The sequence below is a fragment of the Mobula birostris genome, chromosome 7 (genome assembly GCF_030028105.1).
Source record: "Mobula birostris isolate sMobBir1 chromosome 7, sMobBir1.hap1, whole genome shotgun sequence".
Taxonomy (NCBI): Eukaryota; Metazoa; Chordata; class Chondrichthyes; order Myliobatiformes; family Myliobatidae; genus Mobula; species Mobula birostris.
The window spans coordinates 104088721-104107884 of record NC_092376.1 but is presented as its reverse complement, the minus strand read 5'-3'; the positions used below and the strand labels follow the sequence as shown (position 1 = coordinate 104107884).

The 19164-nt window shown below is 39.6% G+C and overlaps 1 protein-coding gene across 2 annotated transcripts in view; it reads right to left on the bottom strand.

Annotated features, from left to right (window-relative positions):
• Positions 1-19164, bottom strand: part of clint1a (clathrin interactor 1a) — a 193408-nt gene that overhangs the window by 46808 nt on the left and 127436 nt on the right. For both annotated transcript variants that reach the window (XM_072263548.1, XM_072263549.1), the window contains exons 7-8: positions 13875-14103; positions 6325-6421 (exon numbers count right to left, since the gene is read on the bottom strand). In XM_072263548.1, the coding sequence (XP_072119649.1) occupies positions 6325-6421; positions 13875-14103 (326 nt within the window). The remainder of the gene's footprint in view (positions 1-6324; positions 6422-13874; positions 14104-19164) is intronic.

Sequence of the window (19164 nt, the reverse complement as noted above, 5' to 3'; positions counted from 1 at the left end):
AACTTCGAGTACGATGGGATTCAAGTTTATGTCTCTGGATCAATGGTCCAGGTTTCGAGGTTGCTACACTGTTAATCACTGTACTACACTTGTATCTAATCAAAACCTATATATGACAAAATAAATAGCGGGAACCAAACAATACACAATGGATTATTGTATTAACTGACCAGCCTTTACCCTTTGGACAACAACCTCCATTAAGTGTTAAAATCCTCAGTTCCACAGAAGCATAATAAATTGACAAGTTTTAGTGCCATTGAAATAAAGACTAGTATTTTCAATAATAAAACTCGATATATAATAGACAGCTCTATTGCTCAAATATTAAATGTAAAAAATAATTAAAAACTAGAAATAGGGTAAAATGAGAAAGTAAGAGAATGAATTGAAAGAGAAGCAACCAAAATCTTTAAAAAAAAATCTTATGCTAATTTAAAAAAATTTAATCAAAGGACAATTAAATCCCCACACTCCATTTAATACCTCAAAGTCTAACTATTCATTTTAGAAACTGGAGCTTTTTAAAAATAAACAGTTCTGATTGGTTCCAGAAACATAATTTCATCATACAAAACGCAAGTATCCCAGTAACCCTGAAGTTGGGCCAGCAAAACAGTATACTTTCTGAGAAACTGATTAGTACATAGATCAGCAAATAGATCTGTGAAATGTTAATATGTTGAACAGGAAGCCTACTATCTTTTTATCATTAAGATTGCATACACTGAAAATGTGAAGTTCACTTCTGAAAATACAATGGCTAAATAGGGGATTATTCCCAGCTTTAATTGCCTCAAGACATCAAAGACCTCCTCCTCTGCAATTTCTATAGCACCCAGGACCTCACTGCTGCACTGCTTCACAGCTATAGACTGTCTCCTGAGTAAATAGTTGAAAAAAAATCCATCTCTTTCAGCTCTGCATAGATCTCAACTCTGATCTTCCAGAGGATCAATTTTCTCCCTTGCTATCATTTTACTTTTAACATATCTGTAGAAGTGCCTGGAACAGAACATGATGTTATACTCTGTCTTCATTGATCTGATGAAGGCGTTTGACACGGTCAACAGAAATGCGCTGTGGATCATCCTTAGAAAGCTTGGCTGCCTGCAGAAATTCATGACACTCATCCGCTTGCTCCACGATGGTAAGACAGGAGAAGTGTTCTCAGATGGTTTCCCATCTGAGACTTTCAACATCTCAAATGGCGTGAAGCAAGGGTGCGTTCTAGCACCAGTGCTCTTCAACCTCTTGTTCACCGAAGTGCTGAAGCATGCTGTTAAGGACCTAGACGTGGGTATTTACATATCGCCTAGACAGATGGATGTTTGACCTGTGACGGGGTCCTGAATTACCCCTATGAACTGTGTTCGTTTACCCCTGTTAACTGTGCTTTTGGGGAGGGAGGGGTAGAGGGGGAAAAAGAGAGAGAGAGAGAGAGACAGAGACAGACAGACAGACATTTTAAGGCACGAGAAAGAACTGGCTCACTTTTGGATATCTGCTGAGTTGGAGATAGCACTGAGCAGCTCGTAAGTTGCTACGGTGACCGAAGGCAGCGTTATTTATTGGACACTCGAAGTTATGATTTTTCGGCAGCGTGTTGACACTTCCCAAGGACATTTCCTGCTTACATTTCTTACACAGACAAAGGAAGGAGGAGTCATTTGAGTGACAGTTGATGCTCAGCATGGGAAGATAAAATAGAAACATGTCCTGATGAAGGGTCTCGGCCTGAAATGTTGACTGTACCGGATGCTGCCTGGCTTGCTGCGTTCACCAGCAACTTTGATGTGTGTTGCCTGAAATAAAATAGGTCAGATGATAGACCTCAGGCACATGCTTTGGGACACTGAATGAGCTTTGTCGCACCCTCAGAAAAACTGGGTTTTTGGAGGATTGATCAGTGGCTCTTGCAGTGAAAAGGAAAGGGGTTGACTGGTGGGGAGCTGTCCATGTGTCCACCCTTGCCTGGGTGATAGCTCCATCACAGAAAACCGGTCCCCTTTGTTGTGGTCACAATCGGTAACTTATAAAGGATTTAGGAGGAAAACGAGAAGATCACCTGAAGACTCAAACCTCTCCCTCTCTCTCCATCACTACTCAACTCAATACCACGAACTGAACTGAACTTTACTCATCATCATAAGACTGTATCTTTTTACCCCTAGACTTGAAGAAGCTTGATTTTCATATATATTCCACACTCACTTTTATATAATCATTGCTAACCTGTTTGATTTATCTACATTTATATTACTGTATTGTGTAGTTACTAATAAATATTAGTTAATAGCAATACTGGACACCAAAGTGTTTTCTATTTCTGCTGGTACTTTATTCCCGTCACGGGGTACGTGACAGACCTGAGATGCCATGCTGCAAAGACCAAAACTTTGAGGAGGCTCATCACTGTTTGCTGATGACTGTGTCCTCATGGCCCACCAGGAGAACCACCTGAAGACGATTGTCGACAAGTTCTCTGCAGCCTCAAAGCTGTTCAGCCTGACAATCAGCCTCGGTAAGACAGAGGTTCTTCTACAGCCTGCACCAAACAGTTACCCTCCTCAGCCATGCATCACCATTGACGGCACTGTCCTGAAGAATGTGGAGAGCTTCAAGTATCTAGGAAGCACCATCTCCAGTGACGGATCCCTTGACAAAGAGATCATAGCAAGGATCCAGAAAGCCAGCCAGGCACTTGGGAAACTCCCGTGTCAAAGTTCTGGAGCACAAGGACATTCAGCTTTCAACCAAGCTCAAGGTGTACAAGGCTGTGGTCCTCACCTCTCTCCTGTACGGCTGCGAAACCTGAACCCTGTACCGCAGGCACATCAAACAGCTGGAGCAGTTTCACATGCGCTCTCTGCAGTCGATCATGAGGACTCGATGGCAGGACCGAATCACCAACCAGGAAGTCCTTGACAGAGCCAACAGCACAAGCATTGAGGCATGGATCCTCCAGGTCCAGCTACGCTGGACTGGCCATGTAATCCGCACGGGTGAAACAAGAATCCCTAGGCAGCTGCTCTACGGTGAGCTTGAGCATGGCAGTCGCAATCAGGGCCGCCCCAAGAAAAGATTCAAAGACAATCTGAAATCGTACATCAAATGGGCAGACCTCCAGCCTCAACAACTTGAGGAGTCCGCAGCCGACAGGGCTGCATGGCGCGCCCTGACCAGAAAAGCTGCATCTGACTTTGAGGATGACCGAAATTAGCGCCTTGCAGCAGCACGAGACCGACACCACAAAGCTGTGTATGCACCTGTTCTAACAACCGCCATTCCATGTCCAACCTGCAACCGCATGTGTGCTTTGGCCTTCTGCCTCCAAAACTATATGCATATCCACAGATGACTGCATGTTTAGTCCGACCCTGAGAGACAACCACCACCAGAAGCCCTTAGTATTCTCCTTCGTCTTGTCTGCCAGATCAACCTTATGCTTTCATTTAACCTTTCTGTGTTCCCTGTTAAGTATTCTCTTGCATTTCTTAAACTCAAGTATCTCATTTGTTCCTGCCTGCCTATATGTGTTATGCACCTCATTCTTTTTCTTAACCAGCACCACAATATCTCTTGAAAACCAAGGTCACGTAATCCTGTTATCCTTCCCCTTTATTCTGACAGGAACATACAAACCCTGTGCTCTCAAAATTTCACTTTTGAAGGTCTCCCACTTACTAAGTATACTTTGCCAGAAATCAACCTGTCCAAATCCACACTTGCCAGATCCTTTCTGATACCATCAAAATTGGTCTTTCTCCAATTTACGAACTCAACCCAAGGGCCAGACCATTCCTTTTCCATAATTACTTTGAAACTAATGGTATTATGATCACTAGATATACAGTTTTCCCCTACAGGAACCTCTGTCACCTGCCCTGTCTCATTCCCTAATAGATCTAGTACCATACTCTAATTGGGACTTCTAAGTACTGATTGAGGAAACTTCCCTGAAAACTTTCCCTCTCCCATACTGCTGATCTTTGTTAGGCAAGTTTTCCATTAATTTGCCTAACAACCATTGACACAGCATAAACTTTGGTGTTGAGTACAAACCAAAGCATCACAGTATACCCAAATAATGTTGCTGCAACTATACTGGCACGAGTGATTGCTGAACAAATGACCATGATTACATTGAATAGTGGGATAGACTTGAGAGGCTTGAGGGGCTGAGTGGCCTCCTACTGATCATATTTTCTTGTGCTCTCAGAATATAAGATTTGAGTTGAATTAAGCACTAATTTGCCAAGATCTGTAAACTCATTAACCCAGGAATTGAATTTTGATTATTTAAGAGCTGATCACTGGACAATATATAACCCCAATTAGTCCCATCTGAGGCTTTGAATCAGCAGTTGAAACTTGGGAGTAGCATTGCATCTCACATCTGTGATGCCAAAACTTGCAAATAATTTACATAAATTCTACACCTTTTAAAAAAAGTTATGTTTAAATGCTGTAAGAAATGATCCTGTGCACACCTCAGCCACTCCTCCCTCCCCAAACCCAGAGCTTCAATACTGAAATCCAACTATTTTCAATGCTCAGGCGCTAATTAGAAACAATTTAAAACATCCAGAGATAACAATTGAACTACATTTTTTCCTCATGCATATTATAATTTACCTTAAAAAGTGGGAAGATATAAATTATATTCAGGACTTAATATCCAGGTTTTGCCCAAACTATAATATCCAGTTTCGATGAATAGTGACACATCATCTTTGCCTGCAGTGCTTATGAACCACTCAGGTGGGAAAGAAACATCTGTACACCCATCATGTGCACAGGGGGACAATGTCCAACATCTGGTACATTTTCTAAAAAGCCATCAGATAGCTGCAAGATACCCAGCCCATCTGCCACACTTTAACAGATTAGTTACTTCAATGCAATATGACTCTTGTATGAATAGCTCAGGAGCAATGATATGTCAAATCAGAATGTCTTTTCAAGTGCATGTGTGGTATAATGAGTTGATTAGTCTTAAAGAGTCTTCCATTGTTTCTTACACAATTTGTCATCTCACTACAAATGTAAATGCTTTATATGATGCCTTGCTGGCTGATTATGCAAGAGTCGGCTGCATTGGCAGGTGAAAGGGATACTATAATTTTAACTAATTCTGCACTTTTATTTAGTTTTGACTCTGAACAATATTTTGCTTACCTCAAAACTGATTACAGAAACCCATTACCAGCCTTACTCAATCTATCTATAACAATAGGTTGTAAGATGAATTAGATGTTTTAAAATAGTGATTATCTTCTTGTGTGACGCTCATCATTTTGTAAATGCTCCACTACAAAATTTCCCACAGCTTGCCTTTCCCTCTACTCCACCATATTTCACTTCCAGCCGAGCAGCCTCAAGCCACATCCTTAGGGATGCAGCAAAGCCTTTAAGATATTATAGTAGCAAATACGGTGCTGGACCACTCATCCAGAGACTATATCCTGCAAAGTCTACTTTGATGGACAGTCATCAAACTTTAACCCTTTCTGTCTCCACAAATCCTGTCCAGTCTGCTGAATATTTCCTATGTTTATTTCAGATTTCCAACATATGCCATACTTTACCTCTAAGATTTACTGAACAATTAATGGATTTAACCTTCCACAAGCTAATACAGTATAAAAAATTGAGCAGCTAAGTAGGAATTCAACCTGTTATCATAGAAGGTCATAAATTGTTACTAAGTGTTTTTGTTTAAAAATTGGAAGTCTACAAAATATCTGGACTTCATAGAAAAAAAAAACTTGGCTATAAAAAAAAAAGACCAATTCAAAAGATTAGTTTTAATCCCCAGTTTATACTAAGTCAGAAGACCTTCACACACAGCAGCAGTTAAGATATATATTTCCTCTACTGTGAAACAGGAGGTAGGGAAAGGTTTGCATAGTTGTTATCATAACAATGCAGACTTTTAAAAAATATATATATGCACAACTGTGATCCATATAAATGAAATAGGAAATAGCTTTCAAAATAGCACACTGTTAGGAAGTTAGCAGTCATAATGCAGATTTTGTGTATGTCTAATTAATTTCTCGTTTTGGCTGGATACCTGTTTTTTTCAGGGGACAAATGATTCTGAGGTAACAAGTTTTAATTAAAAACAGGGTAGAATTGTTAGAAGCATGCAGCAGGTGCAGTGGCCCAATCAATATGATGATTGGAAACTGGCACATGTGCCAATAGCTTCTGGATAAGAAATAGTCAGATGCCTCAAGAAAATGTCTCTGATAACTTAATTGGTCATTGTTGCTATTCAAGGCAGGCTCAGGTACAAAAAGAACAGTCAAACATTACCTGTGGAGGTAATCTGATTAGATTCAAATCCTGTGTCGAATAGTAGGTCCACTAGGTTATTTGATGACTTGCTGTTAACTGTGCTTGGTGCTGAGACCTAAGAGGAGGAGGAGGAGGAAACAAACCAGAGACAGTAAGACACAAACCCATCAAAGTCAAAACAATTAGATTCTTAAGTGTAGGAACCTGTTTTCTGTTATTGTACACCGAGAAATATTTATTTGTTTTCAGGATATCACCAGCAAGATCAGCATTAATTGTCCTGCTATAAACGCCCCTAAACAGAGTGGTTAGCCTATGATGCCATTATAAAATCACATTGCTGTAGGTCTGGAGTTACATACATACCAAACCACAAAGGGATGGCACAGACACCTTTCTCAGAAGGGCACTGATATCATTAAAACCCATCTTGTTCTTTAATGATGACTAGAAAACTAAGTTTTTTTTTTAAATTGAAAAACAGTTCCCAGATTATTAACAAAGTTAAATGCCACAGGATAATATGAACTCAGATCACTGACTTAACACTGCCTCACCCAAAAGATTAAGTGATGTTGCTTTCCTTTTGAGTAGCTATCACTGTTAAAAGGTTAAGGATAATATTTCTTGCATAATATTTTGAAAATCAGGAATCTTAAGGACCATTCTGCATGACATTATATAGTAAAACTGGCAAGTAGTATTATTTCAGGGACTACACAGTATCAGAAAAGACAATAATTTCTCTAGTTCCAATTACTTGGTATTTGTTGAATACCATTAAAATACAATGGACCTCCATGGCATTGTGGTATCTACCATAAAGGCCCTCCGCCATTTTTATTCAGTTCCAGAACTCTAAGTTCTTGAAACGCTAACAAAATAGCCCCAGTTACATCTTCCTAGTTTGCTACTTTGGAAATAGTTATTGGAAATGCAATGTTAGACAGATAATCAATGGAAATAAATAATTCAAGAATCCAAACTATAGGTTAATGTAGTGCATAAAAGGCAAGAAGTTTGTGCACTCCTGCTTTAAGATCACAATATAACCAATAAATTTCCCTTGAGTTCAATACTAGGTTAATTTCTCTGTGAAGATCCTTGTGAATTACTACTATAAATTACCAAATTATTTTAAAATGAACTCAACATTTCATTATCTGTTGGCAAATGAAGTCCTCATTTAGATTGAAAATGTGCATAAAGGATCATTGAAAACTCTTCACTAGTTTAAACAACAGTATAAGTCAGCAGAAAAGGCTAAACCATTGGGGTACAATTATAAATCTGATGCACATTTTCTAGCTTCCTTTGTTTTTAAACTTCAACACGAAAATAAGTCTAATACTATTGTAAAATGAATGCAAGACAAGTCATCTGACAAGAAGCAACAGCAAAAAAAAACCCTTATGAATTTCAACTGAAGGTGATATACTGCACAAATTCTGCACCATGACATAAAAAGCCCTGGAGGCCTTACTGATTACTTGCCCTGCATATGCCCAACAGATTGAGACAAAACCAATCCAAATAATTTTACGAGCTTAGTGGACTTTGCATTATAAAACGCTGTTATAGAAAAAAAGTCCTTAAATTCACATTCACAGCACACAACAGTCTTATGAGCATCTCCTGTACTAGTGAAATGGTCCTCACTACCTCTTCTCTAATTTCTGGACAGTAGGCAAAATGGGGGAAAAGCTATACTTTCAAAGAACCACAGATTTGTGTGGATTATTCCATTTTTTCATTTCAAACACATTTGCTGAATGCCTTCATGGATTGTAAGTATTTTGTGAACTATCCCTATTTAATAGAGAATAGTGTTCAATATTGCTTAAATTCATTATGATGCAAAATCCAGTGTAAACACTACCAAAGTGTTCAGAAACAACATGCTTCTAATTACAATTTCTGGTGATGCATCTTAAAACATCCAGCAGGTAGCAGTAGAGACCCACATTTCAGCTGTGGCAAAAGGAAAACACCACAGATCACAAGAATCTTAAAACAACAAAAATACCAGAAATACTGAGGTGAGGCAGTAGAGATCAGTGACATAAAACATTGACTGCTTTTCTCCCTGCAAAGATTTTCTCTAATCTAAATACTTCAAACATTTTCTGTTTTTTATTTCATAACAGACAATCAAAGCATCTCAGTTCTCTGATTATGTATCCTATTGTGCATAGTAGATTTCTTTGGCAGGAGATTGCTTGCATGAAGAAAGATTACAGAATATTTCTGCAGAAAGTTAGCATGCTGATATAGCAAGTAGCTAGCAACTTTGACCATTACTACAAGACAATTAAGATGTAAAAGGGAAATCTTGCTACAACTGTACAGGGCATTAATAAGACCATGCTTGGAACAATGGACTTCCAAAGTTAAAGAAATATATATTAATATTGAAAATGCAGGAAGCTCAAAGAAAGTTCGCTAGAATTTCTAGGATGAAGGTATTTTAATGGGGAATAGTGGAGCTGGTTAGGCTGATATTAATTTGAGTTAAGAAGAATGATAGGTGACATTATTGAAACACAAGTTTCTGAGGAAGCTTGACAGGGTAATCTTTCAAAGGAGATCTACATCTAGGAGAGAAAATTACAGAAAATGTCATCATGCATTTATGATAGAAATTGGTTTTTCGTGAATCATAAAAAACTTTGGAATTCTCTACCTGAAAAGCTATGGCGCCTGAATAAAATAATATACGCAAGGCTGGATGGTCATATTTTTGGACCACGAGCCAGGAGATATGGGGCAACCTCTGACTCAGTCCAGAACTGGAAAAATCAAATCAGCCATCATTTTCTTGAAACCATGGCAGGTAGTTTTGGCTATATGGCCTATACCTGTTTCCACATTTCCTATAACAGCCATAGTTGAAAGTACAAAAGCAGGCAATGATGGTAAATGTCTTGTAATCACCAATTAATTTTGGCTAAGGCAATACAAGAATCAAAATTACTTCATATTGATTCCTATCTTATGTTCTTCCCCCGACTGAATTCAGTTTTCACAAATGTGGAATTTATTGGCAGTCATTTGCATCTGTTTTCCTTTTAACGAGCTACATTTTATGGGGAAAATAATCAGCTTCAATAAAAGAAGCTTTCCATTTGACGAGATTCAATGAATTCATGGTGAGATTGCCAGAAAGATGATAATGGATGTAAAAAGAATAACCCTACCCCTTGGGAGAAGGAGTAAATTTGCAATCATCTTATCTGGAAGAAATGATTGAGAAACAAAACATTATCTATTAGATCTGCAAAGTCAAACAGCACAAGAGAAGCTAAAGATGGCAAAAGCAGTGTTATGACTAACAATGCACAATCATTTCTGTATGTGAAGCTCATGACTCAGTTTACTTCAAGTGACTCCTACCACTTATACCACTGAACAAAGCAAAATGTTCTCATCTAACACAAAAGCTTAAGACAAAATCAGTTTAGTTCCACAAATACCTGAGTGGATGCAGCATAAAAATTTCATTCAGTTACAATTACTATTTACCATGATTGTATTAATTCATAAATTGCACTTGCAGAACTAAGATGAATAGACATACTAAAAGAAAGCTAAACAAATAAAATTCATTAGCAAAGACAACCCATGTCATACAACAAATCTCCCAATCATAGGAATATTGATTTGATTTAATGAATGACAGACTTAAAGTAATTCTTGCAGAAAGAACTGTGGATAAACAGTCTGCAATGCCAATCAGTAATATTTACCCAAATCACTCACACATTAAGTAATGAGCCAACACAAATCTAGCACTCATGGCGAATCACTAGGGCTTACTGCAATTATTTATGCACAAAATTTAAATATTACATTAATATTGAAAAGAACTTCCTTTTGAAAATTTGGCTTAAAATCATAATTAGCAATCCACAAGCTGAAAGTTCAACCCATGGCAAATTGGGAAATGAAATTTAGTAAATCCAATCATTCACATGGAAATAATCACAAAAGCTGCCGACGTATTGTAATAATCCAACAGTTTTTTTTTAAATGACCTTCTGAATGCTTTCAGGGCAATAATGCAATAAATGCAGGACAGGTGGTGTTGTTCACATTCCAATCTATTATAGTTTTAAAAAAAAGTGACACAGGATGATGAAGAATTGAACTGGAAGATGCATTGCACAAACTGTAAAGGCAATCTCAGGCATAGTGGCAGACAGATGTTAAACAAAGTGAAAACGAAAATGTTTTAACATTCCCCTCACCCATCTCTAATCCTAAAGTACATTAGCAAAACAACTGGGAGGGGGTAGGGAGGAGTGACACTGATGTACCTGTCCCTTTAGTGGTGGATGAAACAGCAAGTCCAGAAGCACAGGATACAGAGAAAAAAAATTACCACCTACACAAAACAACCTTTGTTAAAAGACCCTCATGCTGAGAATCATGATGCAGACACTCTAAAGGCACAACAAAATACACATTTCTGCACTCACAGCTACTGTTACAGTAGTTAGCCCAAGAATGTCCCAACTTGCAAGTGAGCTCATTTAGCTCAAGGTTGTACTCCTGAGGCAGTGGTACTGGTTATCAACACACTGAGACATTGACACGTGAAGACTGAAAAGCTGAAAAAGGTCGAGAAGACTATTATCCCACCATTATGACTTGGCAGATATTAGAGGAGAGTAATAATATTCAATTTATCTCCAATGAATGGAGGTACAATTTACATAAATATAATTATTTCAGTTTAGCCAACAGTATCTTTACAGTGGTGCTAGAAACTTTTTCTATTTCTGCATAAATATGACCAAAAATGTGATCAGATCTTCACACAAGTCATAAAGCAAGGTAAAGAGAACCCAATTAAATAACACAAAAACTTTATACTCGTTCATGTATTTATTGAGAAAAATGATCCAATATTTACATGTATTTGTTGGAAAAAAGTATGTGAACCTTTGCTTTCAGTAACTGCTGTGACCACCCCCACCCCCTTATACAGCAATAACTTCAACCAAATGTTTCTAGTAACTGTTGATCAGTTCTGTACATCAGTTTGAAGGAATTTTAGACCTCCTTACAAAACTGATTTCAACTATGGAATGTTGGTGGGCTTCCCTGCAGGAACTGCTTGCTTCAGGTCCTTTCACAATGTTTCTATAAGATTAAGGTCACGAAGATTAAACACGAATTTTCTTCTTCTTAAACTATTTTGTTGTTGATTTACTCTTGTCCTTAGGATCATTATCTTGTTGCATTCTCCAACTTCTATTAATCTTCTGGTATCAGCCTGCTGCCCTGACATTCTCCTGTAAAACGTCTTGATACAATTTTGAATTCATTGTTCCCTCAATGATCGCAAGCTGTTCAGGCCCTGAAGCAGCAAAGCAGCCCCAAAGCATGATGCTTCACAGCTGGGATGAGGTTTTGGTATTGGTGTACAGTGCACTTTTCCTCCAAACATAGCAATGCCAAGAAGTTTAAGTTTTGTCTCATCTGTCCATAGAACCTTGTCCCAGAAGTGTTGTAGAACATCCAGGTGGTCTTCTGCAAACTTGAGACAGGCAGCAATGTTTTTTTTTGGAGAACAGTGGTTTCCTCTGTGGTGTCCTTCCAGGAACACCATTCCTGTTCAGTGTTTTTCTTATAGTAGACACATAAACAAAGACATTAACACGGTCTAGAGATTTCTGTAGGTCTTCTGCTGTTACCCTTGGGTTCTTTTTCACCTACTTCAGCATTGCACGTTGTGCTTTTGGTGTGATCTTTGCATGATACCCACTCTTAAGGAGAGAAGCAACAGTACTGAATTTCCTCCATTTGTGTGCAATTTCTCTTACTGCAGACTGATGAACACTCAGGTCTTTAGAAATGCTTTTGTAGCCTTATCCAGCTTGAAGTATCTCTACAATTCTTCTTCTAAGGTCCTGTGAAAGTTGTTTTGATCATGGCATGGTGCACATAAACACATCTTTCTTGAGAAGAGCAGGCTCTGTCAATAACCTGACTTTGTATGCTTTTTTTAAAAGAAAAGTAGGGCAGGCACCTCTACAACCCACACCTCCAATCTCATCTCATTAACTGGAACCAGTAATTCCACATAACTTTTGTAGAAGGCATTACCCCAGCGGTTCATGCATTTTTCCCAACAAATATTTGATCATTTTTCTCAATAGGTAAATGAACAAGTATAATTTTTTGTGTAACACACATCAAAGTTGCTGGTGATGCAGCAGGCCAGGCAACATCTCTAGGAAGAGGTACAGTCGACGTTTAGGGCCAAGACCCTTCGTCAGGACTAACTGAAGGAACAGCTAGTAAGAGATTCGAAAATTGGAGGGGGAGAGGGAGATCCAAAATGATAGGAGAAGACACAAGGGGGAGGGATGGAGCCAAGAGCTGGACAGGTGATTGGCAAAAGGGATATGAGGGGATCATGGGACAGGAGGCCCAGGGAGAAGGAAAAGGGGGAGGGGGGGAAAACCCAGAGGATGGGCAAGGGGTACATTCAGAGGGACAGAGGGAGAAAGAGAGAGAGAGAAAGAATGTGTGTATATAAATAAATAACAGATGGGGTACGATAGGGAGGTAGGGCATTAGCAGAAGTTAGAGAAGTCAATGTTCATGCCATCAGGTTGGACGCTACCCAGACTCAACACACTCAGGTTGGAGGAACAACACCTTATATTCCGTCTGGGTAGCCTCCAACCTGATGGCATGGACATTGACTTCTCAAACTTCCGCTAATGCCCCACCTCCCTCTCGTACCCCATCCGTTATTTATTTATATACACACATTCTTTCTCTCTCTCTCCTTTTTCTCCCTCTGTCCCTCTCACTATACCCCTTGCCCATCCTCTGGGTTTTTCTCCCCCCTCCCACTTTTCCTTCTCCCTGGGCCTCGTGTCCCATGATCCTCTCATATCCCTTCTGCCAATCACTTGTCCAGCTCTTGGCTCCATCCCTCCCCCTCCTGTCTTCTCCTATCATTTTGGATCTCCCCCTCCCACTTTCAAATCTCTTACTAGCTCTTCCTTCAGTTAGTCTTGACGAAGGGTCTCGCCTGAAGCGTCGACTGTACCTCTTCCTAGAGATGCTGCCTGGCCTGCTGCGTTCACCAGCAACTTTGATGTGTGTTGCTTGAATTTCCAGCATCTGCAGAATTCGTGTTTATAATTTTTCGTGTTATTTAATTGGGTTCTGTTTTTCTAGTCTTAGGACTTAATGTGAAGATCTGATCAAATTTTAGGTCACATTTCTGCAGAAATAGAGAAAAATCTACAGTGTTCACAAACCTTCTAGTACCACTGCATATATTTCAAAGTAATTAACTAGTTATTGCAGAGAAAATTGATATATTTCATTATGGTAAATTCTAAGAGAATTGAGCAGAAACTTTAAATCTGTTGTACTGCCTTAAATCATAGGAAGTGAGAGGCAATGAGTAACATGATGTGCAAACAGACTGCCTTGGGTGAAAGGAGGTTCTATTACAGGCACTAAATAAACAATTTAGCAAGAATCAAAGCACAAATACCCAGACCTTGTAAGGTGAAGTTTCTAGATTTGCAGCTCCCCACCTTTGCAGCAGAATTTACTGCTGAACTGGGACTGTCTCCTGTGTAATGCGCCGCCGCACCGAGGTCAACAGTTTTGGAAGGCACCCCTGAACGTTTATGCCGAGTGGTTATGGTTTCTGTTGCTTGGGTGATATGGACTGATTTGGTCGTCACTGTCTCTTCGTTATCCTTGTATTCAGATTTCCCAATTTTGCCATTGTTCCTGGATTTTCTTTCTTCCTCACTATCACTGAAATACATAACAAATGCAGCAACAAAAGCACATTGAAATTAGTAAAACAGCTGATTACAACAGAAGAATGACAAGTCAGATCAGTAACAAAAAATGAAATACATGTACCATTAAATATAATAAAATAGTATTCCATAATACTGCACATTCCACTACCAGCAGACACTCCCATTGTTTTATCCACCATTCAATATGCTGAAAAAGTTACCACAAGTTGGCAAATCCTTCTATATGGAAAGAAACCTTTCAAGATTACTCAGTCTCAGGACCATATAAATCTGTAATATAAGGTGACCCTGCCCAATCTCAAAGTTCCAAGTAAATTTATTATCAAAGTTCATATAATGTTACTATATGCGAAGAAAAAGCACTTCAGGATGATAGCACTGATGCCAGTGCTATCATGTTTGCTGTTGTGTGCTGGGGCAGCAGGCTGAGTGTAGCAGACACCAACAGAATCAACAAACTCATTCGTAAGGCCAGTGATGTTGTAGGGATGGAACTGGACTCTCTCACGGTGGTGTCTGAAAAGAGGATGCTGTCTAAGTTGCATGCTATCTTGGTCAATGCCTCCCATTCACTACATAATGTACTGGGTGGGCACAGAAGTACATTCAGCCAGAGACTCATTCCTCCGAGATGCAGCACAGAGCGTCATAGGAAGTCATTCCTGCCTGTGGCCATCAAACTTTACAACTCCTCCCTTGGAGGGTCAGACACCCTGAGCCGATAGGCTGGTCCTGGACTTATTCATAATTTACTGGTATAATTTACACATTACTATTTAACTATTTATGGTCCTATTACTATTTATTATTTATGGTGCAACTGTAACGAAAACCAATTACCCCCGGATCAATAAAGTATGACTATGACTATTATATACATTTCTCTGATGTTAAATATACCCTTGAAACCTATATACTGAATGTCCCAAGATTCATTTTCTTGCATAGTGATTTTACAGGGGGAAAAAAAAAAGCACAATAGAATTTTATCAAAAACTAACTAGATAAAAACTGACAAACACCAATGGAAAAAGACAAACTGTGTAAATAAAATAATAAGTGTGAACATGAGTTGTAAAGAATCCTTGAAAGTGAATCTGTAGGTTGTAGAATCAGTTCAAAACAGTGGTGAATGAAGTTATCACGTTGGTTCAGGAGCCTGATGTTTATAGGGTAATAACTGTTCCTGAAACTGGCGGTTTGGGACCTAAGGCTTCTGCACCTCCTCCCCGATGGTAGTAGTGAGCAGAGGGACTGATGGTGGTTGTCTCTGATGATAGATGCTGCTTTCTTGTGGCAGTGCTCCATGTACAGAAAATACATTCAATGTTGGGGAGGGCTTTGCCTGTGATGTACCCACCACTTAGGAAGTCTCTTCCACCGTAGGGCATTGGTGGCTCCATACCAGGGCATGTTGCAAACAGTTAGGATTCTCAGCATTGTGCATCTAGAAATATTCGTCAAAGTTTTTAGTGACATGCCGAATCTACACAAACTTCAAAGAAAGTGGAGGTGCTGTCATTCCATCTTTGTGATGACACAAGTGTTGGACCCATGACATCCGATTCTCTGATATGTTGATGCCAAGGAAGTTGAAGATACTGATCCTCTCTACCTCTGTTCCCCTAATGATGACTAGCTCAAAGACCTCCGGCTTCGTCCTCCTATAGTCGATAATCAGCTCTTTCATTTTGCTGACATTGTGTGACAGGTTCTTGCTGTGGCAACACTCAACCAGATGTTTAATCTCCCTTCTATATTCTAACTTGTAACCTCATTTGATTCAGCCAACAACAGTGGTGTCATCAGCAAAGTTAAAGACAGGATTGGAGCTGTATTTGGCCACACAATCACAAGTATAAAGTGAGTACAGCTGGGCACCAAGCACATAGCCGTGGTGCACCTCTGCTAGTGGTAAGTATGGTGGAGATACTATTGTCAGTCTGTACTAACTGGGGTCAGCCAGCAAAGAAATAGAGGATCCAGTTGCACATGAATGTATCAAGCCCCAGGTTTTGTTGCTGTCGAGGGAATGATGGTGTTCAATGTTGAGCTGTAGTCAATGAAGAGCATCATAATCTATGCATCTTCTTTAACCAGGTGTTCCAAAGCTGAATGAAGAGCCAAGAAAATGGCATTGCTGTCGCCCTGGTGTGATGGTCAAGATGGACTGAGATGCACATAAGGTGTATCCGTTGCATCTTTGAAAAAGGAATCAAAGCTGCAAGTTTCTCATTCTCAAGCTTCTGTCCCTTTTAAAGTACAAAGTTCCTGATCTAGCAATTCCAAGGGAAAGACATCCACTCCCCACTACATCTTTTACCAATTCTATTAAATGGGCAAATTTGGGGTGGCACGGTAGTATAGTGGTTAGCACAACGCTTTACAGTACAGGCAATGCAGGCTCAGCTCCTGCCACTGCCTGTAAGGAGCTTGTACTTGCCCCATGGGATCCAAGGGGACACTGCTTTGGGGATCCAGAACTGGCTTGCCCACAGAAGGCAAAGAGTTGTAGACGGGTCATATTCTGCATGGATGTTGGTCACTAGTGGTGTGCCTCAGAGATCTATTCTGGGACCCTTACTCTTCGTGATTTTTATAAATGACCTGGATGAAGAAGTGGAGGGATGGGTTTGTAAATTTGACGATGACACAAAGGTTGGGTGTGTTGTTGTTAGTGTGGAGGGCTGTCAGAGGTTACAGCGGGACACTGACAGGATGCAAAACTGGGCTGAGAAGTGTCAGATGGAGTTCAACCCAGATAAGTGTGAGGTGGTTCATCTTGGTAGGTCAAATATGATGACAGAATATAGCATTAATGGTAAGACTCTTGGCAGTGTGGAGGATTCCAGTCTATAGGACACCCAAGGCTGCTGCGCAGGTTAACTGTGTGGTTAAGAAAGCATACGGTGCACTGACCTTCATCAATCATGGGATTGAATTTAGGAGCCGAGAGGTAATGCTGCAGCTATATAGGATCCTGGTCAGACCCCACTTGGAGTACTGTGCTCAGTTCTGGTCACCTCACTATCGAAAGGATGTGAAACCATAGAAACGGTGCAAAGGAGATTTACAAGGATGTTGCCTGGATTGGGAAGCATGTCTTATAAGAATATTTTGAGTGAACTCAGCCTTTTCTTCAACATGTGAATACTGAAGCAAAGTACTCATTAAGTACCTCTGCTATCTCTTCCGGTTCCATACACACTTTTCCAGTGTCACACTTGATTGGTCCTATTCTCTCACATCTTATCCTCTTGCTCTTCACATACTTGTAGAATGCCTTGGGGTTTTCCTTAATCCTGTCCGCCAAGGCCTTCTCATGGCCCCTTACGGCGGTCCTAATCTCTTTCTTGAGCTCCTTCCTGCTAGCTTTATAATCTTCTAGTACTCTATCATTACCTAACTTTTTGAATCTTTCGTAAGCTCTTCCTTTATTCTTGACTAGAATTATAACAGCCTTTGTACACCATGGTTTCTGTACCCTACCATCCTTTCCATCTCATTGGAACATACCTATGCAGGACTCCACACAAATATCCCCTAAACATTTGCCACATTTCTTCCGTACATTTCCCTGAGAACATCTGTCTCCAATTTATGCTTCCAAGTTCCTGCCTGATAGCCTCATATTCCCCCTTACTCCAATTAAACGCTTTCCTAACTTGTCTGTTCCTATCCCTCTCCAATGCTATGGTAAAGGAGATAACAGTTGTGATTACTATCTCCAAAATGCTCTCCCACTGAGAGATCTGACACCAGACCAGGTTCATTTCCCAATACCAGATCAAGTACAGCCTCTCCGCTTGCAGGCTTATCTACATATTGTGTCAAGAAACCTTCTTGAACACACCTAACAAATTCCACCCCATCTAAACCCCTCACTATAGGGACATGCCAATCGATATTTGGGAAATTAAAATCTCCCACCACAACAACCCTGTTATTATTACATCTTTCCAGAATCTGTCTCCCTATCTGCTCCTCGATGTCCAGGTTACTACTGGGTGGTCTATAAAAAAAAACCCAGTCGAGTTATTGACCCCTTCCTGTTCCTAATTTCCACCCACAGAGACTACGTAGACAATCCCTCCATGTCTTCCTCCTTTTCTATGGCCTGACACTATCTCTTGATCAATCACTCAAGAGAACCCTTATTATGAAGTTCTTTTTTAAATTACAGAACTGTGTTTTCAGGTGCACTCGAAGTAACGCAGAACATTAAGTAAAAAAATAAAGACATATTCTCTTTGTGCCATACTCTTGATCTGTTAGATCAAGAGTACTGCAGCTGGTGTTGAGTAAGCTCATCGAGTGTGAGACTGAAATTGTATTAGCAATAATCACAGATAATGCCACACCAAGATGTAGCCTCTTCATTTTATGAGATTGTAACCAGTAATTCAAGAACATGACCCACCTTCATCTCACAGAAATTAAAATATATGCAAAGAATTCTGGAAAATCCAGAAACCTCCATCTTATACCCTGAAAATTATTTTCAATTCCTACATGCAAGGGTAGATTTTAGATTAGTAAGCAACTAACTGATTTGCTTCAGCATCTTGTGCTGAAAAATTGCCATTAGGATCTTTTGACTTCAATTGTCCAGATTCATAAGGACTTTTCCCAAGTAAAATTAGTTTTAAACACAACTCATTGCAGGGTATAGTCATTCTTCTTTGATGTTGAAATTTCAAAAATTTTGTTCTGCCATTCTTAAATTTCTAAGGTGTCTCATTCCAAGTTTTATTTCATCACAATTCACTTTAATCCCTATTTATAGTTGACACAACCGTAATCTGTGGTGAAAATATAATAAGGCATACTGTAGTAGCAGAATTAGGCTGTTCAGCCCACCGAGTCTGCTCCACCATTTGATAATGGCTGACTTATTTATCTCATCGATCCCACACTCCTGCCTTCTCCCTGTAACATTTGATACCAATACTAATCAAAGCTATAAATCTCTGCTTTAAATACACACAATGATTTTTCCCTCTCCAGATGTCTGGAATTAATCAATTCCACAAATTCACCACCTTCTAGC